A 27,020-nucleotide genomic window follows, 5' to 3' on the forward strand; every position below is an offset into this window, starting at 1 on the left:
AACCCTTCGCTTGACTCTTTCATGCTGTGAGCATGTTGACAATTGTAGATTGCAGTAGGAGGTTAATGCATTGTGGAATTTTGTTCTTCAAAAACGGGCTCCTCACATGTAGCCTACTTTGGAAGCCAATAGCCAATCGATTAAGCCATTGTCTTAAAAAAAAAGGTTTGAACACATGTTTAGACATTTTCTGTGAATGAAGGCAGATTAGTAAACGTTACTTCTAGCTAACTTGTTGTCACCTGATGCAATCATGTACAATACAGGTACCACACTGGCGCTCAGGTGGCGCAGTGCTAAAGTGCCTGCCCACCGTGGTGCATCCGACTTGTCCAGTGATGTAAAGTAACTAAGTACATTTACTCAAGTACTGTACTTTTACTTTACTGGAGTATTTCCAATTTTCAGTACTTTTACTTCTACTCCATTACATCTCAGAGGCAAATATTATACTTTTATTCCAATACAATTACTTGAAAACTTTAGAGTTACTTTGCAGATATAAATTACTATATTATAAAACATACATTAACCACTTCATTCCTGTTTTATACATAGGCTATTTGAAAATAGCCGGTCCACAAGCTCACAACGCAAGCTTGTAGATCTGCTATTTTCAAACATTTTAGTACTTTTACTTTTGGTACTTTAAGTACATTTTGATACCAAAACTTTTGTAGTTACTGTCCTTTTACGCAAGTAAGAAATCTTTGTACTTTTTCCATCACTGGCTTTGTCCAGCGTCTACACGAACACAATTGGCCCGTGTTCGGGGGTGGGAAGCCGGGCGGGGAGGGTGATATATCACTGCACGTAATCCAACAGGCTGGTGGTGGCACCTGTCAGCAGGGAGTGTTGAGTGGGAGGAGTAAGATGAAGGCTCTACGTCCTCCCTCACTGGCACGTGAGTCAGTAGAATACAACAAGTGACAACACACACACAAATGTGTGAAAAAGGGGTGAAAAGCCAAAAGAGAGAAGAAAATGTACAGGTAGCACAATACCACACATCTCCTGCAACATATTAATGAGCATGACATCCAGACACTTTACAAGTCACCAGAATCATTCAAATTCTTGTGAATATTTAGGATAGATGACGTTTCTACCCCTAGTTGAAATGATTGCATTCAACATAAAGAAAAAACTGAAAATCATAGCATTTTCAATTACAAAAGCAGAACAAGCTCACATCAAGACTCTTTGTGAGGTGGTATTGTTCTTCATGATGAGTTGATTGATTTTATTTGGTGATATCACATCAATGAGCACAATAGCACTTTCCCGACATACAGTGATAGCATCTCCGAGGCTGAAAACACAATAAAGCCTGAGGGCTTATCCTCTTTAAAAAACAACAACATATCAAACAAAAACACAACAATACATCAATACATCAGACAGATATACATTTAATAAAAAAAAAAGGGCAGGCAATGCAATTGTAATTTGTTTCACCTATAAATGACAGTGCAGTCAATGCATTTAACCTATCTTAAATAAAGTGTTACTATGTACGTAACTACATAGTTCATAATAAAGTTCACAGTTTATCATTTAAAGTGTGTGTAATAAATAGTCTATTAAAGTGCATCATTTAGCATTTAGTAACCTTTTGGGTAACTAGCAGCAGCAGGGCAAAGGGATTGTAGCCTATATATTTTGACTAAAAGAAAATTAACCAGAAAAAAGAAGAAACAAAAAGGACCAGGATTTCGTTATTTTGAAGCCAGTTCTTAAAGGTGCTCAGAGAAGCATTTGTTTTCATTTCCTCAGGCAAATTGTTCCATTGCACTGCTGTGCTGTACAAGCTATTCTTACCCATGAGGTTTTTGAATTTACAAGGAACAAAGTCTGTTGGACTGCCTCGGGTGGAGTAGCCTTCCTGTGAGTCTCACCCACCTGTTTAAAGTAGTTCAACAGATACTTACCAGATACCATATTTGCTACCATTTTGAAAGTGAGCAGCATTTTCATATATGCTTGTTCGCTTCTCTACTGTTAACCAGTTTAGTTTTTTAAAGTGCTCCAACCCCAGTTGTGTACGTGGAGGAATCTTGAGGATGATCCCAATTTGTTTGTTTTGAGCAGACTGCAATTTGTTTTTTAGCAGCTGTGAGAGGCCAGTGTACCAGGAGGTGGCAGTGTAGTCAAAGTGACTCTGTAACAATGCCACAGCCAAGATGTGGAGTGTTGATTGCTGCGTGTTGATTCCTCCAGGAAAGCAGCTTTCCTAGCAAGGAATTTCATTGGTAGAGCAATTGGTAACAGTGGAGTGCTCCATAAAGGGCTAGAAAATGTCCATACAACTATTACACCACTTAACAATCTGATGACCAACTCCAAGGTACAATATGATAGAGATTTCCTATAGCATCTTAAGTTTTAGTTTTTTTTTTATCAGTTAAATTACTAGACCAGGCGTTCTCAACCTTTGTAACTCAAAACCAACCTGCCAAGATTGTTAGGGCCCACATACTGTAACCAAATAAATGTATTACTTATATAAAATAAATAAAGGGGCATTATTCTGCTGTCTAAAATTAAAGAAACACACAGAAAACAGCCAAAACGGAACTTACAATTTTGATTGTATTTATTATTAATAAGGTGCTCTGAGGCCCACAGTTGAATATGGCTGGACTAGACAACTAGCCTGCAGTATGGATCAATCATCATGTATGGAGATATTATGAGCTGCATATAGATTACAGATATTAAGGTACAATATATTTGCTTTGTTGCAATACATTGTCAGTACTGTGCAGTTTGGAGAGACATTGTTTGTGAAATGTGTCCAATATTTGTCTCTCAACATCTGGCAGATTGACAACCACAGACAGATTGCATTCAGGATTCACACATCATAACCTACATACAATATGACAGTGGTTCAACATGGGGTCCAGCGGCCACCAGGGGTCCAAATAAACACTCTGAGAGTGTACAAATGGAACTATTAAAGAGTGTTTAAATAACTATTAGAGAGTTAAATAAAGAATAAGCATTTTGCTGTGTAGATTGTGGTCCCAGATGACGATTTTTGCATTTCAAAGTATGAGTGAGTTCACACAGACATTTGCACATTGATTAAAACTGCTGATTTATTTTCAAGAATCAAACTGTCCTTCTACTGTAATTCATAAAATAAGTGAACATTACCATCGGAATCATTGTATTCTTATTTTCAATTACCTGCTCTATAGTAATTGCTTTAAAGTACAAGACACTGACAATAGAATATTGTTTCCTGCACATTAATGAATATAAATGAATTTGTATTTAACTCGAAGGTGCAATAATTTCATTTAGTTCAAAGTGTTAAATATCTCTATATTCTGATCTGTTTGATCAGTAACAGTAACCTTTGTCTCCATCACTTTAGTAAACAGAAAATATATTTTCAAGTCAGGATAACAATTTAATCATTTCAGGATACAGGATAAACTAGTGAAATTAGAAACTGACACAGTTTGAACAGGGACACTACAACATTGTAGCCGAACAACTCTCCTGAAATATACTGTACTTTCTGTTTATTAAAGAGGTGGAGAGACGGGGACCCCTGTTACTGAATAAAAATTCTATAGCAATGATTACTATCTCAATATTAAAAGAGCTTTAACTTTTCACAAAAACATTTTGTTTTAACCAAAACAATTTGACTTATACTCCCTTTAAACTTGAATACCATAACATAAATCATACAATCAAGTTGTTGTACCACAGTATACATGTAGATAATCATAAAACATTTACAATATTAGTCTTTGGCTGTACTTCAGACACATACAATTAAGTTATTTGTGTTTGGATAGATATAAAACACAAATGTTATGGTACAACAGTTAAATGGCTTGATTTGAAACGGCAGTGACTCTAAATGTGTCTATAAATGAACCATTAAATATACACATTTGTTTTCTTAAATGAAAGTGAACCTTTTTCATGTAAAGAAAAGGATTATGCTCAATTATTACTCTGGAAATAGCCAATCTACAAGCTCACAACACATCACATACTGTACCGATGCATTGTGAGCTTGTGGATCAGCTATTTTTGGCACGTGACTCTGTTGTACGGTGAAGTATGAAGCTTTCATACAGACTAATCTGTATGACTGACAAGAGAGATGATCAGAGGAGCAGAGTTTATACCATCATTATTAAGATAAGGATTGAAGTATGGATAGAGGTTCTCAGTGAAGGTGAAACCAATGAAAGAGTAGAGATGAACTCTGGTCTCCACATCATAAAAGGAGACCAGACCCTCCTCATAATCCACAAACACTCCCACTTTCTGGACCTTCTCTCTTACAGGGAGGAGGACAGAAGGGCCAGCACGAGCCTTGTAATTTCCATTCCTCGACACTATAGTCCAGTAACCATTCTTGGGGCTCAGTGGGATTGAATTCATCTTCCTGTTGATGGACTCTCTGGCCACTCCTAAAACCCAGTCCGTTTTTTCTTTAACCTGAACCTCATAGTAAAATCTTCCTGAGGAGAAGCTTTGTTTTCCTAAGACACAGACACCTGCAGAGAATCTCTCATTGTTGTTTGGGAGCACCTTCTTGTCTCCATGACTCACTTGCTTCCCATCCTCAGACAGGATGAGATCACAATGTGCTGTGTCAGAGTCCAGAGTTACATCCACTGCATATTGCTGGATCCTCCTCAGCTCAGCATTACACAGCTTCTCCATCTCTTGACTGAGTGTCTTCTCCAGCTGAGCCACAGCTGTCCTCACAGTCCCCACATATGAAGGCTGATGGACATTGACATGTGTCCAGTCCTTGATGGGTGGAGGGGTGTTGATGGATGTGAAGTTCTGGAGGAGGTGGAGGTGGTCTTCAGTGTGTGAGAGCTGCTTCAGCTCAGAGCTTCTCTTCTCTAACTGAGTGATTTCCTGTTGAAGATCTTTAATGAAGCCTTCAGCCTGTTTCTCTGTTGTTTTCTGCTTCTCTTCAATCACATCAATGAGCTCAGCCTGGCTTCTCTCAATACAGCTCGCCAGAGCGGTGAAGATCTGAACACTGTCTGCTATCTCTCTATCTGCATCTTTCTTGCTGAGCTCTACTGAGTGTTTGACCTCCTGAATCTTCAGTTGTCTCTCCTGGATCATCTGCTGAACTTCAGCCTCTGTTTTTCCTTGCTCAGCCTTCTTTCCTTCATATTCTTTGGGGTTTGTGCTTGACGTTTCTTTCCGCTGCTTTGACTTCCTGAACTGATCAGCCATCTCTGCAAGAAATGTATTAACAAAGACTTCTGGTCTCCTATGGAAGGTTTTGTTACATAATGGACACTTAGACACATCAGTACTGTCCCAGTGTTGTGTGATACAGGTTTTGCAGTAGTTGTGTCCACATGGAGTGGTGATTGGATCAGTGAACACATCCAGACAGATAGAACACAGGAAATGCTCTTCAGACAGGAGAATGCTGGCAGACGCCATTTCTACACAATGAGTATATGAAAAACACACAAACAAAATAAACATATACCAACAACATTAGATTATAAAATATAGTACAGTATGTATAGTGTATTGAGAAACACAACGGAGACACATGTAGACTCTCTCACTGAAATACTTAATTTAATCAAATAGACCAACTGTGGAATTTCAGGTGTCTTTGTTGTGTTGTGTTCTGAAAATCATATCTATACTGTACTCACCTCTCTGTCCTTTAATCTGCTCTGTTAATCATAAAGTCCTGTTGATGTGAGTTTTATGTAGAGAATATGGTCCGAGCTGTCACACTGCTGTGGGAGTGTTGACAGTCAACTTGGCTTCATTCCTTGTAAAAGTTAACCCTCACAGGACTCTCTCATGCTGTGAGCAGGTTGACAAAGAATAAAGAATAAAAATGTAAATTCAATTTATATTCTATTATTACATATTTTCTGTAAGGTGAATAGAATATTGTATGAGAAGAGTATAGTTGTTCAACTATTGCTTTTTTCCTCTGTGGTCATACTTGCATACCACTTTAAACATTTTAGTTTTTATACGTTCAACATCAACCACGTTTTCGAGCAAAGTCCTTAAGATATTGCTTTATAGCACACTTGTATTGGAGGCTGTCATGTGCTGTGAGGTTTGACCAGAAGTAGATGAGTCTTCACAGAATGATTAAATCTCCTATTTCCTCCTGTGTTTTCAGTGATCTACAATTTACAATTTAGGCATTTAGCAGGAACTCTTAATCCAGAGTGATTTACAGTAAGCAAGGACAACACAAGATAATACATCAAATGCATAGAAATAGTAATACATAAGTAAGCCATAATCTAATAATAAACTATAAACTAACTGTTCTGACAGCTTCCCTGTATTAGCTGATCTGAGGGTTGGATCAGGCTTTGAAGATATGGGGGTGCCATACCTTTCGTTGCTTTTTAGGCCAAAGTCAGTGTCACATCTGATATAAGATCTCCGGCAGGGCAGGTTGCCTATACCCAGGGCTGTGTCAGTCGTGAGGTGCAACCATCAGGACACGAAGAAGCTGTGAGGGGAAATAAAGTTTGTACAACAGACGTTGCAACTGTTTATGTTTGTGCTGCCACCTATAGGCAGAAGTGAAGTTGTTTTTCAACATGCCATTCCAATTTGGATGTTTTGAGATATTGTGTTCTTGATGCAGTATGTGGCTTTAAAATGTTGTTATAAGAAATAGGCCCCACCTATAAATTTGTTAAGGTAGTTGCAGGCAAATGGTATGGCATTTTCACTGTCACGTGACTTAGGAGAACGATAAAAACAAAAATGCGGTGAAGGTTCTTCCATGGACTACTGGGAGTGTGTGTGTCAATATTTTTGCTATAGAATTTGGATCAGAATGTGCATCAGTTTTAGTTGAATAGACAGCTAGCATGTAGCATGGATCAATCATCATTTATGGAGCTATTATCAGCTGCATACACACATTCACACTCATGGAGATTGTTTTTGTTGCATTCCTGAGCCAATAATTTGATGATGGTCAATAGGAGACTCAGTAGGAGACGCTTTGAGTACATTTGTACACTCTCAGAGTTACAGAACCTTAAGGTAGAGTTCTTCACAGGTCTAAAAAAAAACGGACCGGAACCAAAATGGAAATGTGAAATCTGATCTGATTCCGAGCCGTTCCAAGATTTTTTTCAAATAACAACCAAACGCGAGTGGATCTGTGACAATTTCGTCCGATTCCGAGCCGTTTTTTTTACGGACCCGGACCCTAATTGGACCGGTGAAATTTGTTTCCGAAACCCGATTATTTGCGGGACTCCGAGACCCGACCCAGACACCCCTTCAAAAAAGTGCATATGAAACAACAAAAATAAATAAATATGCGCAGAGGTATTAATTTAATATGCGTGACAAAAGGTTTTGTAAATAAATGTGGACTTTATGAATTAATAGCAGACCTATTGACCAATTACCATGTTATGATCAAAGCTTTGCTTTCACCATCCATGATTTGCACAGCAGTGTTTTCAAATCAGCCGCACCACCAACTTTCTTTTGTGCTGCAGTAGGCTAATCTGATCTTAAACTAGAAAAAGTGCTCCTCGGACCACAGGTCTCCGCCAGGTCGGGTAGGCTTTTGTGGCCTCCTGGTGGCGCTATAATAGGCCAACGTGAAAAGGGTGCCATTTCTTCTTAGGCCTTGCACGACAATCGGACTCTGACTGCATTCATGATTTGAGGCATTTTGTTAAAAACATGTTTTTCGCTAAATTAGACCTATTGGTGGCGCTATAACAGGCCAATGTTAAATGGGTGGCATTTGTTCATCAACATAGTGTGAATGTGCGTACAAAGTTTGAGCACAATTGGACGGTGAGTTCATGATTTGCAGAATTTTGTTCAAAACAAGCCAATAATGCAAACTTTAGATGTCAATCTTAGCAAATCAGTATGGAATATGATATCAAACACATCCGTCGTGATCACATGACTATAGAGATCATGTGTACCGATTTGAGTGAAATTTCGATAAAATTGGAAGGAGTAGTATAAAATAATGTGTTTTACATAAGTCGGCCTCCTGGTGGCGCGAACAATTTCAAATGGTAGTTCTTCCTCGGCCTAATGGGAATGAGCGTGCAAAATTTCACTGAAATTGCATGCTGTGTTCATGATTTGAGGCATTTTGTTCAAAACGGAGCACTCCTGCAAACTTTGGAAGACATTTTTAGCCAATCAGGATGGAATATGAGAAATCTGAAATACCCGTTTCGTTTAATGACTATTGAGATACTGTGTACCGATTTGCGTGACGTTTGGACAGTACTGTCAAAAAAGGTGTTTTGCCAAAAGCGGCATCCTGGTGGCGCTATAACAAGCCCATGTGAAAATTTTGGGGCAGAGGGTATGAATTGGCATCCAGGGAGTGTGTGTGCACAGTTTCGCCACGATCAAGCCAACGGTGCCAGAGATTAGCTGTCCACAGACGGACGGACGGACGGACGGACGGACGGACGGACGGACGGACGGAGGGTAAAACATACTCTCTCGCCATGCCTTTCGGCCTGGCGGAGACAACCAGCCTAAACATCACGCAAGATGCCCAGCCATTCATGTCACTGCTGCACTAACCTGATCCTATAGGTCTGTCTAAAACATCACACACAAGTTAAACAGCACTTCATTGCGTTTCTCTCCTGATTAGTGCAGCTGCGCACATACACACAGTAGGCATACTACGGGTTTTCTCGGATCCACTCGGGTATTACACATAATAATAGAGAAATAGACAGACCCGAGTTCCGAGGTAATAGCGCCGATTCCGACCCGGCCCGAGTGTTTATGATTAAACTAGGGCTGTCCCCTAACACACAAAAAACATTTTGTTTGAACTAAAAAAATAATCATTACAGTACCTTTTAAACTTGAATGCGATAAAATAAAACGTACAGTCTAAGTGCAATCAAGTATAAATGTAGATAATTGTAGGACAAAAATAGCCGTTGGCTGTACTTCAGACATATACTGTATGTTCTTGTGTTTCATTAGATAAAAGAACATCTGTTTTTACGTTTGGAGACTCCCATCCAGGACAGACTTCAGACACGCCTCCTGCAGGAGACTTGGCTCAGATCTGAACCCATATGATTTGGCGTTAGGAACCCGTCGCAACCTTATGCCCTTGCTGACCGACCCATAGTAGAGTTTGAACCCACGACCTTCCGCAAGAAAGGCGTATGCTCTAACCCTATTATTATATAATAGAATACATACAGCATATGTTATATGGAACAGATACAGTAACAACCGTCATATTACTGAGGAGAAGCTTTGTTTTCTTAAGACACAAACACATGTCGAGAATCTCTCTGTGTTGTCTGGGAGTTTCTTCTTCCTGTCTCGATGGCTCACTTGTTTTCCATCCTCAGACAGGATGAGTTTGCGGTGTGCTGTATCAGCGTCAGAGTTACATCCACTGCATATTGCAGGTTGACAAATACAGAATGAAAATGTAAATTAGTACCATATTTATATTCTTTTATTACATATTTTCTGTCATGTATTTTGAAGTTTGACCTGAAGTAGATGAGTCTTCACAGAATGATTAAATCTCCTATTTCCTCCCGTGTTCCCAGTGATATAAGATCTCCGTTAGGCCAGGTTGCCTACCCAGGGCTGTGTCAGTTGTGGGTTGCAGCCACGTTGCGGGACACAAGGAAGCTTTGAGAGGAAATGGAGTTTGTACGACAGACGGCGCAACTGTTCATGTTTGTGGCGCCAAAATCATGAGGCCAATTCTTCCTAAAGTTTTTGGCCAACTGGGAGTGTGCGTGCAATGTTTCACGCCGATCGGTCCAGCTTAGCTAAAATACAAAAACAAAGAATTCCAACAATTCAATGTTTTTGTAGCAGAACTACAAGCTCACTTACAACTCTTTGTGAGCTTGTACATCAGTTATTGTCTCCGCCAGGCCGATAGGCATGGCGAGAGAGTATGTTTTACCCTCCGTGTGTCCGTCCGTGTGTCCGTCCGTCCGTCCGTCCGTCCTTCTGTCTGCGACCAGCTAATCTCCGCCACCGTTTGCCCGATCGCTGTGAAACTGCACATACACACTCCCTGGATGCCACAGCAGAACCTCTGCCCCACATTTTTCAGATCAGCCTGTCATAGCGCCACCATGAGGCCGACTTTTGCAAAACACATTTTTAAATATTACTCCTACAGATTTTCTCCAAATAACACACAAATCGGTACACAGCATCTCTATAACCATGTGATCAACACGGATCTGTCCGATTTTCCATATTCCATCCTGATTGGCTAAGATTGGCTTCCAAAGTTAGCAGGATAGGTTCATTTTGAACAAAATGCCTCAAATCATGAACGCAGCATGCACTTTCCGTGCAATTTTCCACGTACATTCCCACTTGGCCCAGGAAGAATTGTCACTTGAAAACTTTCAAATCAGCCTCATGGTGGCGCTATAACAGGCCGATTCACGTTTTTAGCTATAACTGCACCGATCTGCGTGCAACTTTGCATGCACACTCCTTAGAGGCCAAGGAAAAACCTTTGCCGTGCATTTTTCACATATGCCTTTTAGAGCGCCACCAGGAGGCTGAGTTTTGAAAAACACATTTTTTTGCTCTTACTCCTTCAGATTCTGTTAAAAAATCACGCAAATCGGTACACAGTCTCTCTATAGTCATGTGATCAAGATGGATGTGTCCGATACTTCATATTCTATCCTACTTGGCTAACATTGGCTTCTAAAGTTTGCAGGATAGGTCCGTTTTGAACGAAATTCCTCAAATCATGAACGCAGTGTGCGATTTCTGTGAAATTTTGCACACACATTCCCACTAGGCCGAGGAAGAAATGCCACCCTTTTCACATTGGCCTGTTATAGCGCCACCAGCTGGTCTAATTTAGCAAACCACATTTTTGGAACAAAATGCCTCAACTCATGAATGCAGTGTCCGATTGCCGTGCAAGGCCTAAGAAGAAATGGCACCCTTTTCACATTGGCCTATTATAGCGCCACCAGGAGGCCATAATAACCTAGCTGACCTGGCGGAGACTTGTGCTCCGAGGAGCACTTTTTCTAGTTTTGTTTAATATTGTAGAGCAAGTTTATGTTTGTCATGAGGAGAGCTTGGTAACAGTGGAGGGTTCATAAAGTGCTATAAAATGTCCATAAAACTGTATTACACCACTTAACCATCTGGTGGCCAACTCCAAGGCACGATATAATATGTCTTAGAGCATCTTACATTTTATGTTTTTTTCTAACAGAATTTGCAACAGACTTTATTATTACTTTTTTATTTATTATGAGCTGCATACAGACATTACATTTGATTTTATTTGCTTTGTTGTAATACATTGTCAGTGCTGGTTGGAGAGACATGTTTGTGAAATGTGTTCACAGTTTGAACACCGTACACAGAATGCATTTAACATTCACACTGTCCAAATCAAACATACAATATGATATCCCTCATTCAAAGGTGTCAACACTGCACTCATGATCCAAGTAATCCAGGAGGAAAAACATGATTGTACAACCTAGCCAAAAAACTGAGCAGCATGTTATAGCGCCACCATGAGGCTGATTTGAAAGATTTGGGCTGGACGTTCTTCTTTGGCCTACTGGGAATGTACACAGACAGACAGACAGAGGTGAAAACATACTGTCCACCTCCTGCCCTATTGGCCTGGTAGAGGTAACAATAACAGCAGTGCATGAGTCACAATTTGAGTAGAATATTACTGACACATCAGGAATGTCACACGATGCACCATGACACTTTCACCTCACCTTACTTCACCTACTTCTCCATATAAGCACCTTATTACCTATTTATTAATGTGCAATATAAATACCTTATCTATGTTTAACCATGTCATAGGTGAACAATGTTTAAACATTTTCAAAATATTTCAAAAGTAAAAAATATCTACATTTTCAAAAATAGTAAAAAATTGCACATCATCTAGTATAAACAAAAAATCTAAAAATTGTGTTCACAATACACAATGATGCATTGTGAGCTTGTAGATTATTTTCACCATTTGTCATACGACACAGTAAGGATTTAGGGATTTAGTTGTTTATATAAAGTGTTACCACTAATACTACACTTGGACCTGGGATCAAACAATGCATCATTTTACTGACCTCAATGGGTCCAGGGTCCACCAGGGGTCCAAATGGACCCTTACAGGCCTGTAACTATGAGAGTGTACAAATGGAAGAGTGTACACGTGGAACCAAATGGGTAAGGGTCCATTTAGTCCCATTTGTACACTCTCTGAGTTAAATTAACATTGAGGATTTTACAGCGTAGATTGCAGTCCCTGATGATAAAACATGTTTTTGGTCTAATGAAAATCAAAAGGTTGAGAATCACTGATCTAAACTATACTGGGACACCAATCTGTACTGAAAAAAACTCAGTGCTTATTTAACTCTGAGGGTGTAAATGAAACCAAATGGACCCTTACACATTGGTTCCATTTGTACACTCTCACACTTATCGCCCAGTAAGAGTACATTTGGTCCCATGGTGGTCCCCCAGATCCGACATTGAGAACCACTGACCTAGTCCGTGGTGACTGTGAACACCAGTGTGCAATGAACAAGATGTAGCCCATACATTAACATACCACATATTAACCCTAGAACACTAATGTTGAATATTATCACATCATCACTAACGTTGGGTATGTTTTACCCAATGTAATATATTCCAAACAAATATACTTCTCATCAAAAGATATCAAAGTGCAACAATACCTGGCAATTTGAGGTAATCTTCGTTTTATGTTTCAATATAAAATATAACAAAAAATGAAAAACATCACCGGGGGGCCCTATATAAAAGCAATACCATAATAAGACCTCATGAAGGCAAAATCTGTGAAAAATGTGGGAATTGTTAACAAAGAATCCCTTAAATAAATAAATAATGGAGCTGGGAACTTCTTGTTTGGTCCACCCACTCCTGGGACATGTGAGCCTTGTCCAGTGAAGGCACAGTCTCCCTACTTGACTGACAACTGTGGGAGTTAATCATTAACTTCGGGTGAAAATCACCCAATCACCAATCACCCAAAAACCACCCAATCACCCAAAAAAACAGGGATGGGCAAATCACCCGATGTTAGTGTTCTAAGAAAATATCACCAATCAGTGTCATTCTTGAAAGTTTATTTTTTAGTTTTGATCTTCAAAGTGAGTAAAATTCAAGGAGTTCTCACAGACATTTGCACATTAATTACAACTGCTGATTTATTTTGAAGAATCACGTTTTCCATCTCCTATAATTCATAACATGCAGCTACATAAAAGAACCAATCATTAACATCAGAATCATTATATTCCTATATTAAGTTAATTGTTTTATACTAATTGCTCTACAATATAGGACACTGACAATAAAATATTGTTATTCCTGATATACTGTACATAATTCCATGTACATTATTGAATGAAAATTATGAGTTTAACTTACAGCAAGTATATATATTTTTTTAAACAAGTGTTTGTTCAGTAACAGGGGTCTCCCTGTCTCTCCAACAGAAAATACATTTTAAGGTCAGGATACCAATTGTATCCAATCAGTAGGATAACCAAGTGAAATTGGAAGTGATGACACAACAAAATGAGCAGACACAATTGGAATTGGAGCACTATGAAATAGAACGTGATAAATCGATAGTCTCTCCTGATAGGATGATATTGGCAACCCACCTGAACATTTATTTTCTGTTTATTAAAGAGCTGGAGAGACAGGGAGACCACTGTTACTGAACAAACACTCTATACAATAGCAAACATTACTAGTTATTAATATACCTTTTTTCTTTTTTTACCTTTTCACAAAACATTTCACCCAAAAATATCACTTAACTACCTTTAAACTTGAATGCCATAAAATAAAATATACAATCAAGTCCTGGTTAACAAAGTAGAAACGTATACAATTGAGGGAATACTTTTAAAGCATATGGTTATTTACAATAGCCTATTAGTCTTTGGCTGTACTTCAGAAATGTATGTTTCCGGCATACAACACTTTATACTGTATGCATCAGGCTTACAGACACTCATTTGTATGCTTGATATTAATCTCTCAAGAACAGATTCTGCTCTGCGTTTGAATCTGTCGGGGGGGTTCGTCATAACGCGTACGCACTGGCCTACAAGTGAGCGTGCCTTCAGATCAGGAAGCAGGCCGCGCTTTACCCAATCAAATTTAGTGGGCGGGATTTACGTGTCCGCCGATCCTTCCCCACTCGAAACAAACCAAAACTCATTTAACAATAGCGTCCTCGGAGCAGACAAAACCACGGAAAGATATTCACATTTTAACTTGCTCTTTCATCATAGAAACAAGTGGGCTTATAACCAAAACGATCCATGTTCTCTGGGAGAAGTGATGTTAGTGTTCCGTGTAGAAATATTGTTAGTGGGAATGAAAACATAGTCGCACCACCGGAAGTGAAAGGCTGAAGGCAGACCAAAAGCCCAGTTTCCTTGCACACGGGTGCCACGTTTTCTTCCTCCCAGAACCAACTGAGATAGTCAAAAACAGCAGAGGGCGCTGTTTTTCCTTTTCATTTGGTGATGGGTTCCCAGATTGGATTGATGTGAGAGATGATAAGGGGAGCATAATCAAGACCAGGGCTGAAGAATGGATAGAGTTTCTCAGTGAAGGTGCAGCCAGTGAAAGAGTAGAGATGAACTCTGTTCTCCACATCATAAAAGGAGACCAGACCCTCCTCATAATCCACAAACACTCCCACTTTCTGGACCTTCTCTCTTACAGGGAGGAGGACAGGAGGGCCAGCAAGAGCCTTGTACTCATTTCCATTCCTCAACCATATAGTCCAGTAACCATTGTTGGGGCTCAGTTTGATTGGATCCTCCTTCCTGTTGATGGACTCTCTGGCCACTCCTAAATCCCAGTCTGTCTTCTCTTTAACCTGAACGTCATAGTAAAACCTACCTGAGGAAAAGCTTTGCCTTCCTAAGACAGAAGCAGATGAGTAGAATCTCTCTGCGTTGTCTGGGAGATTCTTCGATGTGTCTCCATCACTCACTTGTTTTCCATCCTCAGACACAAAGAGATAGTGATGTGCGGTACCAGGGTCCAGAGTTACATACACTGCATATTGCTGGATTCTACTCAGCTCAGTATTACACAGCTTCTCCATCTCTTGACTGAGTGTCTTCTCCAGCTGAGCCACAGCTGTCCTCAGAGTCCCCACATATGAAGACGTATGAACATTGACATTTGTCCAGTCCTTGATGTGGATGGGTGGATGAGTGTTGATGGATAGTAAGTTCTGGAGGAGGTGGAGGTGGTCTTCAGTGTGCTTCTTCAGCTCAGAGCTTCTCTTCTCTAACTGAGTGATTTCGTGTTGCAGCTCTTTAATGAAGCCTTCAGCCTGTTTTTCTGTTGTTTTCTGCTTCTCTTCAATCGCATCAATAACCTCAGCCTGGCTTCTCACAATACAGTTCGCCAGAGCAGTGAAGACCTGCACACTGGCAGCTATCTCTCTGTCTGCATCTTTCTCGCTGATCTTTACTGAGTGTTTGAACTCCTGAATCTTCAGTTGTCTCTTCTGGATCATCTGCTGAACGTCATCCTCTGTGTTTCCCAGCTCAGCCTTCTTTCCTTCATATTCTTCTTTCAGAGATACAATTTGATGTGACTTGTGGTCTAACTGAGTGCAGAGCAGACACACACACATGTGGTCAGTCTTACAGAACAGCTCCAGAGGTCTGTCATGTTTCTTACACATGATGTCTTCCAGGTTGTTTACAGGGTTGATTAGTTTGTGTCGTTTTAACGTTGTGACTCTCAGATGAGGCTCCAGGTGAGTGTCACAGTAGGAGGTCAGACACACCAGGCAGGACTTCAGGGCTTTGAGTTTGGTGTCAGTACAGATGTCACAGGAGACTTCACCTGGTTTAGCCGGTTCTTGGTTTGTGCTTGACGTTTCTTTCAGCTGCTTTGACTCCCTGAACTGATCAGCCATCTCTGCGAGAACTTTATTAACAAAGACTTCTGGTCTCCTATTGAAGGTTTTGTTACATAGTGGACACTTAGACACATTAGTACTGTCCCAGTGTTGTGTGATACAGGATTTGCAGTAGTTGTGTCCACATGGAGTCGTGATTGGATCAGTGAACACATCCAGACAGATAGAACACATGAACTGCTCTTCAGAATGGAGAATGCTGGCAGACGCCATTTCTACACAATGAGTATATGAAAAACAAACAAACAAACATTATAAACGTATACCAACAACCTTAAATTATAAAATATATGACATTATATACAATACATATAGCGTATTGAGAAACATAATGGACACACAAGTACTCTCTCTATCTCTCTCACTGAAATACGTAATTCAAACACATAGTACACGTATGGAATTTAATAAATGTTTGTCATGTTGTGTACGGAAAATCACATACACTATTGTACTCACCTGTCAGCCCTTAAGTCTACACACTGAGAATATGAATTAAAATATAAATTGTTCTTATGCTGTACCAATAACCTAAAATTATTAAATATAGTACTGTGTACAGCACACATAGCTTATTGAGAAATATAATGGAGACACACGTCGTAGACTACCTCACTGAAATAATTAATTCAGACAAATAGAACAACTGTGGAATTTCAGGTATTTTTGTCATGTTGTGTACTGAAAAGCATATACTGTACTCACCTCACCTATCTGTCCTTAAGCCTTCTCTGTTAATGATGAAACAATGTCGATGTGGCGTTAATAAAGAGGATGTAATCTGAGCTTTCACACTGCCGTGGGAATGTTTTACTTCTGCTTCTGACACATCATTAATATGCCTGTCAACTTTGCTTCACATCTTGTGAAAGGTAACCCTTTGCTGGACTCTTTCATGCTGTGAACAGACAAACAAAAAATAAAAATGTAGATCTATTTAATATTTACATTCATATTCTACTCATTACATTACTTGCTTACTGAGGTGAATAGAATATTGTCTGAGAAGAGCTGAAGAGTTAATGAACTATTTATTTTTTCCTCTGTGGCCATACTTGTACTTGCGTACCATTTTACACATTGATTGTTTTAGTGTGTTGTTATCAACCATGTTCTCGACCAAAGTCCTTAAGATATTACTTTATAGCACATTGCTGTTTGCACTGGAAGCTGAACATAAATTAATTTAGAACAAGTTTGTGGTGGAGTGGTTAAGTTGTCTGTCACGAGGACAGTTTGAGTGGAATGCTCCATAAAGGGCTACAAAATGACCATAACATAGTATTACACCACTCAACAATCTGATGGCCAACTCCAAGGCACAATATACTATAGACATTGCCTAGAGAATTTTAATTTGCATGTTTTTTTTGCAACAGAATTTGCATCAGTTTTAGATGACTAGACGAGCATGTTCAGTAGCATGGATCAATCATCATTTATAGAACTATTATGAGCTGCATACATACATTAAAGTTGTCAGTGTTGTGCTGGTTGGAAAGACATTGCTTGTGAAATCTGTCAACCATAAAATATGATATCAATCATTAAATAGTGTCAACACTGCACTGCATGATCCAAGGAATCCAAAGAGAAAATAATTTGATTGTACGACCTATGTTTCAAGAGGTATAGCCCAAAACATGAAGCGGCCTGTTAGAGTGCCACCATGAGGTCCATTTGAAAGATTTGGGAGGTTCTTTCTTGGCCTACTGGGAGTGTGGTTTAAGGTTTGAGTTGACACCACTCTGTCCAGTGGTGTCCGATATTAGCTGTAAACAGACAGTGGTGAAAACATAATGTCCACCTCCTGGCCTATTGGCCTGGCAGAGATAAGAATAACAGCAGTGCATGAGTCTAACTGTCACATTGTGAGTAGAATAAAGCTGACACAGCACATCAGGAATGTCACATGATGCACCATGACACTTTCACCTCTCCTTACTTCACTTACTCCATATAAGCACCTTATTACCTATTAATGAATGCTTATTACAAGGTCCTTCACCACTTTCAAGCATGTCAGTAGAATGCTCACACATAAAAAAAAAAGTCGAAGATTTTCAACATTCTCATAAATAGTGGAAAACAGCAGATCTACAAGCTCACACTAATGCTTGTAGATCTGCTATTTTCAGAAAAATGATTGGTTAATATACTGTAACTGGTTAGCACCATTACTACTACCGTGTAGACCTGGGATAAAACACTGCATCACCACTCGTTAAAAATGAGGGTTTCGAGGACCCCCAGCGGTCCAAATGGACATTACTAGTATGTAACTCTGAGACTGTACGAATGGAACCAAATGGGTAAGGGTCCATTTTAACTCTGAGAGTTAAATGAACACTGAGGATTTTACAGTATTGATTGTGGTCCCACATGATTTATTATTATTTTCATTAAAAACAACTGGGAGTCCTTGAATTTAAAAAGCTAAACTGGGACACCAATCTAAACTGTAAAATCATCAGTGCTTATATTTAACTCTGAGGGCCTTATACAGTATATATTCTCGCCTTATGCATAAACCTTTTTGGCATATTTTAAAAAATGTTTTAAAATAGTTCAAATGTGTCTACATCAAACGTTGTGAGCTTGTGGGTCGGCTATTTGAACTATGTTTTTTCAAAATAGTAAAAAAAAAAATCCTTAAAAGTTTAGGCATAAGGGGTAAGGTGACACGCAACTGGGAACATGTGTTCACTATCAATCAATCAATTACACACCCCATGAAGACAAACCCGGAAAAAAACGCCCTCTGCGTCCCTGTGTACAGCACACACAGAGCTACAGACCCTTAAAGGAGTAGTTAACCCAAAAATGACTTATTTTCTATCAATTACACACCCCATGAAGCCTTGAATTCATGGAGAGTTTTTCAATTTTGTCGCATTCCTAAGCCAATAATTTGATGACCGGCGGAGTATCCAGTAGGAGACTACAGACTCTCCTATTGACCGATGACCTGGTCATCAAATTATTGGCTAAGGAATGCGACAAAAACTAAACAATCTCCCTGAATTCAAGTCTTCATGGGGTGTGCAATTGATTGATTGATAGTGAACACATACTTCCCAGTGTGCAATGAACAAGATGTACAGATACATTAACAGCGGCGGACTGGCCATTTGGCGTACCGGGCAAATGCCCGGTGGGCCGCTGGGCCAGTGGGCCACTGGGCCCAAAAAAAAAAAAAAAAAAAAAATTGAAAAATATAGTTTTAAAAATGTTTTAGGGTTATTACGGTCATATCCGAGTTGCGCGGCCCAATTATTAGTTACGTTAATGTTTGGGCTGGGATGCTTTCCAGCAGGCGCCTCAGTGCGGCCGCAGAGTTCATGTGCAGGGCTGGGCTGGCTCAGTGAAACGCCCCCCCCCCCCCCCCCCCCCCCCCGTTGACAAAATGGGGGGGGGGGGGGGGGGGGGGGGGGGGGGGGGGGGGCGGTCCGGACCAAAATGCCAGGGCTGAATTTTGGTCCCAGTCCGGCCCTGTACATTAACATAAGAAAATATCACCAATCAGTGTCATTCTTGTCATTCTTGTTTGCTTTTCAAAGACATTTGCACTTTACAACGAATGATTTATTTAGAATAATCACATTACACTTCTTCTGTAATTGATACCATGCAGCTACATACAAGAACCAATCATTAACATCAGAATCATTACACTTTCCTATTTTAAGTCTAACTGTTTTATACTAATTGCTCTACAGTACAAGACACTGACAATAAAATATTGTTATTCCTGATATACTGCACATTAATGAATGAAAATGATGAATTTAACTTACAGTAAGTATTTTTTACAACTGTTTGTTCAGTAACACTCTTTCGTAAACAGAAAATAGCCTACATTTTCAGGTCGGGATACCAATTTTATCCAATATGGGTGCAGGATGACCAAGTGAAATCGAAGTGATGACACAGAAATGAGCAGACAAAAAGGGAATTGGAACACTCTAGAATAGAAGCTGAGAAATGGGTACACTCTCCTGATTGGATGAAATTGGCAACCCACTTGAACATTTATTTTCTATTCATTAAAGAGCTGGAGAGACAGGGAGACTGCTGTTACTAAACAAACACTGTAAACATTACTATCTGAATATTTATAGAACTTTAACCTTTTCAGCTATTTAATTTTCAATGCAGTGCCGTAATTTCAATTACGGGACTGCATTTATTTTGCATTACAACTAACTTATATTGAAGAATCACATTTTACCTCTTATATAATTCATGCATGCAGCTACATGAAAAAAAACAATCATTCATATTAGAATCATTACATTCATATTTTCAATTAACTGTTCTATAGTAATTGCATTAAAGTACAAGACACCTGATATACATGATTCCTGCACAGTAACAAATGAAAACAATGAGTTTAACTCAAAGGTGCAATTTTTTATTTTGTTAAACTAAGTGTTAAATAGCTATTTTTCCCCCTCCTTTTCTTTTTTGTAACAGGGTCTCCCTGTATATCCAGCTCTTTAGTAAAAAGAAAATGTTTTCAGGTCAGGATACCAATTGTATCCAATCAGAAGACAGAACTCAAACAGGATACAGGATAACCAAGTTAAATTGGAAGTGACTAGTTGCATTGGTGTGGTCTGGCCTTAAGGTCCCACAGACAGACAGACAGACAGACAGACAGACAGACAGACAGACAGACAGACAGACAGAGTTGGTATTATCATAACAATAGATCTGCATATGAAGACTGTGCAGACAGATTGTGCAATAAACACAATCAAAGACTATTATCTTTTATCCGAATAATTCTGAGATGTGAACATTTAAATTAACTCAAATATGCAAAACAGTATCCTCTCTCCATAAGCAGCTGTGGGAAAGTTCATGAGATATGAGGGCCTTGAGGGCAAGGTATTTATGTTGAAGGTATTTACTGCTTGTGTTGACCTGAACACCTGGCTCTGTGGAGATCAGGATCTGAACTGAAGATCTGTTTTCTTTCAAACCAGATGACACTTAGGTCCGAGGGTGTGGCTTATTACTCTCATCACTCTAGTCTGTTCTTGTTTGTTGGAGCCCCCCACACTCAGAGCCCCCACCTTACGTCGTCCAAAATACACTTTTTGCAGGGCTGCCGACATTGCATTGCAAAATAAACATTCTATACACTTTCACTGGAAAGTGAAACAACAAAGCTTTTTGTGTGAGTTTGATACTTTTATCAGGCTTGCTGTACTAGCATTGGACAATGGGTACAATTTCACCCATTAAACCACTTAAAGTAGGCCTACAGAAATTCATTTGATGACTGAATGTAAGACCTATCTTTAATAATAACCATTCATTACTTAAAAGTGAATATCTCTGTATGATTGCATGCACTGACCAGAAAATGTAAGGCAGTTTTATTTGTAGAGCACATTTCAACAGCAAGGGAATTTAATGTGCTCTACACAAAACACATCAAAGCAACGGAAACACAATTCTAAAATCACAAAATTACATTGTAAGTAAAAATGTATAGATAGAGTTACAGTGCAGAGGAGAAAAGGAAAGAAAAACATACTCAACTAGACGCGTCGCAATTCCGGGGAAATTGCAGAGTGTGGTTGCGCCGACGCCGGTCGCGGGTCGCGGCCGCCGGAACTCGAGGAATAGGCCGGGAGGAATAACGTCGGAGGCTGCGCCAATTACATTGTCACGTCTCTCATGAGATCGCTTGCGTTTCATTTTGAAAGGATCGATCCACCCCGAAATAATGTTTTTGCATCAAACGGTTACATTTTGCGCATTTGTGGCGCCCCCTATGGGTCAAAGTGGAAATGCTTTTGGGAATTTGTTGAGTAAACCACCCTCGACATGTGATTTGAATTTGGGATTGACCGGACGTTTCGTTCGTGATTTCTGGCATTTTTGGTAAAACGGGCCCCTCCCGCTAACTTTGGAAGCCATTTACGGACGAACGGTAAGGACTATGAAAATGCCGTTTGGATATGTTTACCGCATGGGCTCAGAGATCATGTGTACCGATTTGTGTGAGATTTGGAAAAAAATTGTAGGAAAAGGAGCAAAAAGTGTGTTTTGAAGAAAATTCAAAATGGCGGAAAATCTATCCTGACGCAAATGGGCGTGGCCTATATGGGGAGATGCGTAATGACCCAAGGAATCCAGGGAAAAAGAAATTTTGATTTTACGACCTACGGTTCAAGAGTTATAGGCCAAAAGGTAAAGTGGGCTGTTATAGCGCCACCATGTGGCCGACTGGTGTGATTATTTTCATAATAATTTCGCAAAAAACTATTAACCTCCCCTCCAAATCTTGTAACTGTAGCCCTTACGGTTTCCGAGAAAAAAATACTTGAATGGGAGTTTTTGCAATTCCCATTAAAGTGGATGGGGAAATTTAATGCAGAAATAAATCAATATCAAAAAATCTATCCTGACGCAAATGGGCGTGGCCTATATGGGGAGATGCGTAGTGACCCAAGGAATCCAGGTGAAAAGAAATTTTGATTTTCGGACCTACGGTTCAAGAGTTACAGGCCAAAACGTAAAGGGGGCTGTTATAGCGCCACCATGAGGCCGAATGGTGTGATATTTTTTTCAATAATTTCGGACAATATTATGAATTATCCCTCCAAATCTGATAACTGTAGCTCTTACGGTTTCTGAGAAAAAAATACTTGAATTTGAGTTTTTTCACTTTTACATTAAAGTGGATGGGGACATTTAATGCACTAATAAATCAATATCAATTAAACTATTTAACCAATCTCTTAGCAAAATACAAGCGCACGATTCCCGATTTAGACGGTCATTTTGATATATGGCACAACATTAGGGGATAAAAACTGTGGGAGGAGATGCGGTTCGAAATATTGTTTATCTTGAAGTGGAAGAAAGCTATAGAGTACTATAGTCTGGTTGCCCTGTTGGGCAACCACACTAATTACTCAATAACTCTATAAAGACAGCATCACTTAGAAAGGTCTTTAGTTGTGTTTTAAAGAAATAAGAGTGTCAGCAGACCTGCCGTTTTCTGGGAGTTTGTTCCATTATATGTGGAGCATAAAAACTAAATTCTGCTTCTCCACGTTTATGTTTGGTTTTAGGGACGAAAAGCAGATCCTTTATCCCAGATGGGCTGAGAGATCTGGATGGTTCATGATATCATACAGTACATGATCAGAAATGCAATTTGGCCCCTAAACCATTTAAAGCTTTATAGCAAATGTTACTCATTTCCTATACTCATGCCAATTGTCAAAAATCTCCACAATCATGGAAGGTGTGGAAGTGTCTGACATTGTGGCCTTGACCGTAAACTCACTGTCTTTATGTGTGATGTACTGACTCGCGTGAGATCTGACAAATCCCTCCTCTTTGTCGCCATACATCTCATAAAAAAGATCGTAATCACATTGCTTGCTGAGCAGAAAGAACCCTGCCGCGTACCAGTTGGAGCGGAATACCTGGTCGTACGGCACAGAGTACATGATGGCCAGTCTGGTTATTGTCTTGACGGTACGGTTGCTGAGCAGGTCGTAGGTGAAGACGCCCCCGGCACCGAAGAGAGAATACCTTGTCTTAGTGAACAGCAAAGAGGTCTTCATCTGTGGGCCAATAGTGTGTGGTAGAGGAACGGCATTCCGGCCTCGGATAATGTACGTCCTTATTAGGAAGGGGGGGGGGGATATATTAGAGCAGTGGTTCCCAAACTGGGGGTCGGGACACCCCAGGGGGGTCCCCAAATTATTTGCGACATTGTTTTCTCACTCAACAGTAACCAAACCCAACATACAGTATACGTATACACGTATACTGTATGTTGGCATACACTTTAAAGACATTTTTTATTCAAAATTGGCCAAAATTGTCAAATATTATGTAAGAAAGAGGCAAACATTGTGAAACTAGACAATCTACAAGCTCACAAAAGCTTTTTTTGTGTGTGAAGTACTCCTTTAAAAAAAAATCTAAAAACATTACAAAAAAATAATGTTAAAAAAAGAAACAACTACTGTACCTGGGGCTGACGAGGAGATGGGAAGAACAACGATTTCTAACCTCAATGGTACACTCTGCCGACGTTTCACCCCCATCCATGTAATTGACCGCGTTACCAAGATGATTGATCGCGTTACCAAGCTGATCGGCTGCTCTAATCGCTGTAACTACCGTGTCTATTCCAGCAATTCCATGTACAGTGGTGCTTAAACATATGATACACATACATATGTATATAATGGACATGATGATTGGAAGGGAAAGGCCTGGAAAGAGAGTGAGTGCAAAGAAGATGTTACTCAAGGCTCATGACATGTTGACTTCTTCTCACCCAGTGACTGATTGCCCCGGAGTCAAAATACGATTTGCATTTCTTCATGCATTTTAAATATGATTTTTCCTTTACTTTGTACATATTGATAACAATTCCAAGTTTGTAGCAAACACTGTGCACGGGCATCACTATGCATTTGCAGCCGTGTCATTAATACAACATTTGCACTGTGACAGGTCAGTCAATGAATGTAATGTGTATGTTTTACTGTATAGATTTGGCTCACACAAATGAGTTCCTAAATATTCGTTTAGGCTCTAATGTTTCCCCCCTGATCTAATGCACGTTACAGTACTATTTAAAAAAAAAAGCACACATGCTGAGCTTCCTTTTTCACACCCCACGTTATTTTCACATGCAATGAAAATAGTTAGCATGAACTGTACTTGTACACAGACTGCTACCTCCTCTACATATACATTATATGAATTATTATTTTACATTCACATGTGAACATGCACCTGGATATAAGAACTTATGAAACTCTATAAACTGTGTATATGGTATAACTGCACTGAATATAAGAACTTATACAACTCTATAAACTGTATATCGTCGGTGTCCAGGACGAACCAGCTAACTCCATTTTCATCTTTTTTTTTTTTTTCATAAATCGACGCTATTGAACACCCTTCACATCTGTGTAAAAAATCTAAACATTTGAACCAATGAAAAGTATTAAAAAGCGCCTCAGACGAAAACTCCCAACTCCATTGGATCCTCAAACTGTCCGTCAAAAACAAACAACTCCCCCCTCTCCTCTACACAGTGCTACAGCACAGCATTAGCAGTGCGCGTTGCGCAGTGAATGAGGAGGAACACGTAAACAGACTCCCCGTAGTCTGTTAAAACTATGCAGTGTACCTGTTTATCAAACAGCACTGACGCTAATGTTATGAAAACAAGTAATTATATTTCTAAAATCTATGAAGGGTTTAATGTGGAGAGCATTGTGATAAGAAGAAAGACGTTCATAGCATTTCTGTCGCGCTAGTGTTCTACTACCTCTTAGCAGAGGTTATTGTAATATTTAAAGTCCTGTTTATTGTTGTAGGCCTAATAAGTGTCATGAAGCATCAGGGCATTAATTCACACGTTGTTGTGATGCATTGTGAGCTTGGAGATCCATTGTTAGCTTTTGGGAATCTGTACCCTTTTGAAACCTCTCTCTCAGCAGCGAGTGGAGCTACTGTTGTTTGGACACCTAACTCCATTTCAGCTTGATTTCTGCTCGTCTGAAACTTCTAACTCCACTCGCGCTGGGTAAAGTGTTGATTTACCCGCGATTTGGGTAAAGTGTTGATAATATAATGACACATGCAAGTATCTCACAATATATACAGTCACTATACCAACTTTGATGAGGTAGTATTGCGTTGTTTTAAAAATATAAGGTTTTCTTAATTTTCTGAAAAACTTATATTTTGTTTTTTCGTTTCCTGAACAATGAGCGTTTTGGAGTTAGCAGTTTCGCCCTGGACAGCAGAGATATATTGTATAACCAGACTGCTACCAAGTCTAACTGTTAAACATTGTGTTTACATGAAAGAAACTATAGCCTATGTTCTTACCTGAAATAAAAATGTGTCGAGTGTCCCCTGAATTCACTTCTTCAACAACTCATTGTCGATGAGACAAATGGACAAATATATAGCATGCACCACCATGGGGCGTGGCCTTCTACTAACAGGCCCCTCCCTTTTCTCTGAAGATGTGTCGATATGGAAATAATTACGTTTCAACACATCTGTGTTGTGTTGACATCAAAACATTAGTTGTTATCTGTACTTAGCACCTTAAATACAGAATATTTGAATAGTCTGAGCTGCTCCAAATGCAAACGAAGCACTCATACAAGTATTTGCTCAGCAAACTAGATTGTAGTTCATTGAGCATGTACTTGTACTAGAATTATTTACTAGAATAACAATATGGAAAATAAAACTTGTCTTTGTCCAAAGTTATTGTAGGCCTACATGGTAATCCGTATAGGAAAAGGGACGGCAAGTCAAAGACATTTTAACTTCATTTAACAGATTTATTACAAGTTTGCACAACCATACAGTGATCATTTCAGGAGCACATCAGACACACTGGAACAGAAGGCATTACATTAAGACTGTTTCACTGTGCTTCTCAATCAAGCAACACAACTCCACTGTATCTTCTCTTTTAAAGGCAGAGCAAAAAAAGAAATATAACAATCTGATCATAATATCGGTCCTTCATATTGTCACACAAAAAGTAAACAAAATAGCCAGATCTACAAATTGTGAACTTGTACTGTAGATCGTCTATTTTTGCTATGATAACACACCCCAAAATAGGGCTGATGGCAAGTTTAGAGGGTAAGTCTGTCTTACCCACTAACATTAAACTATTAAAAGGAAAATAATGAATTAATTGAAACAAAAATAAAAACAACAAATTAACAATCCAACTAAACAATAAGAAATATAATTACATTACAAAATCCACAGCAACTGGGCTCGGACAATGTTTTCATTAATTTTCTTTCTTCATTTTTAGCAATCCATGATGCACAAATAGAAAAAGAAAATCTATAAGCGAGCTGCTAGTGCTTGTAGCACGTTATATTTTGTCAGATCATCAATAAATGTCTTCTTGCATGATGTGATGTGCAATGCCATTAATCAATTGGGCCTACTTTGTTGATATGGTGCTGAAATG

At 39.4% G+C, this 27,020-nt stretch overlaps 1 protein-coding gene across 1 annotated transcript; it reads right to left on the bottom strand.

The window, feature by feature from the left end:
* Positions 1–4,107: 4,107 nt before the first annotated feature.
* Positions 4,108–16,219, bottom strand: LOC311061628 (uncharacterized protein; the record flags this gene model as incomplete). The annotated part of the gene is made up of 3 exons (XM_084080320.1): positions 4,108–5,272; positions 6,386–6,464; positions 14,641–16,219. 3 exons carry the CDS (start codon positions 16,217–16,219, stop codon positions 4,108–4,110), a joined length of 2,823 nt encoding a protein of 940 aa, XP_083936446.1.
* Positions 16,220–27,020: the final 10,801 nt, after the last annotated feature.

The sequence above is a fragment of the Gymnoscopelus microlampas genome, assembly GCF_963454915.1.
Source record: "Gymnoscopelus microlampas genome assembly, chromosome: 15".
In the NCBI taxonomy this organism is placed as follows: domain Eukaryota; kingdom Metazoa; phylum Chordata; class Actinopteri; order Myctophiformes; family Myctophidae; genus Gymnoscopelus; species Gymnoscopelus microlampas.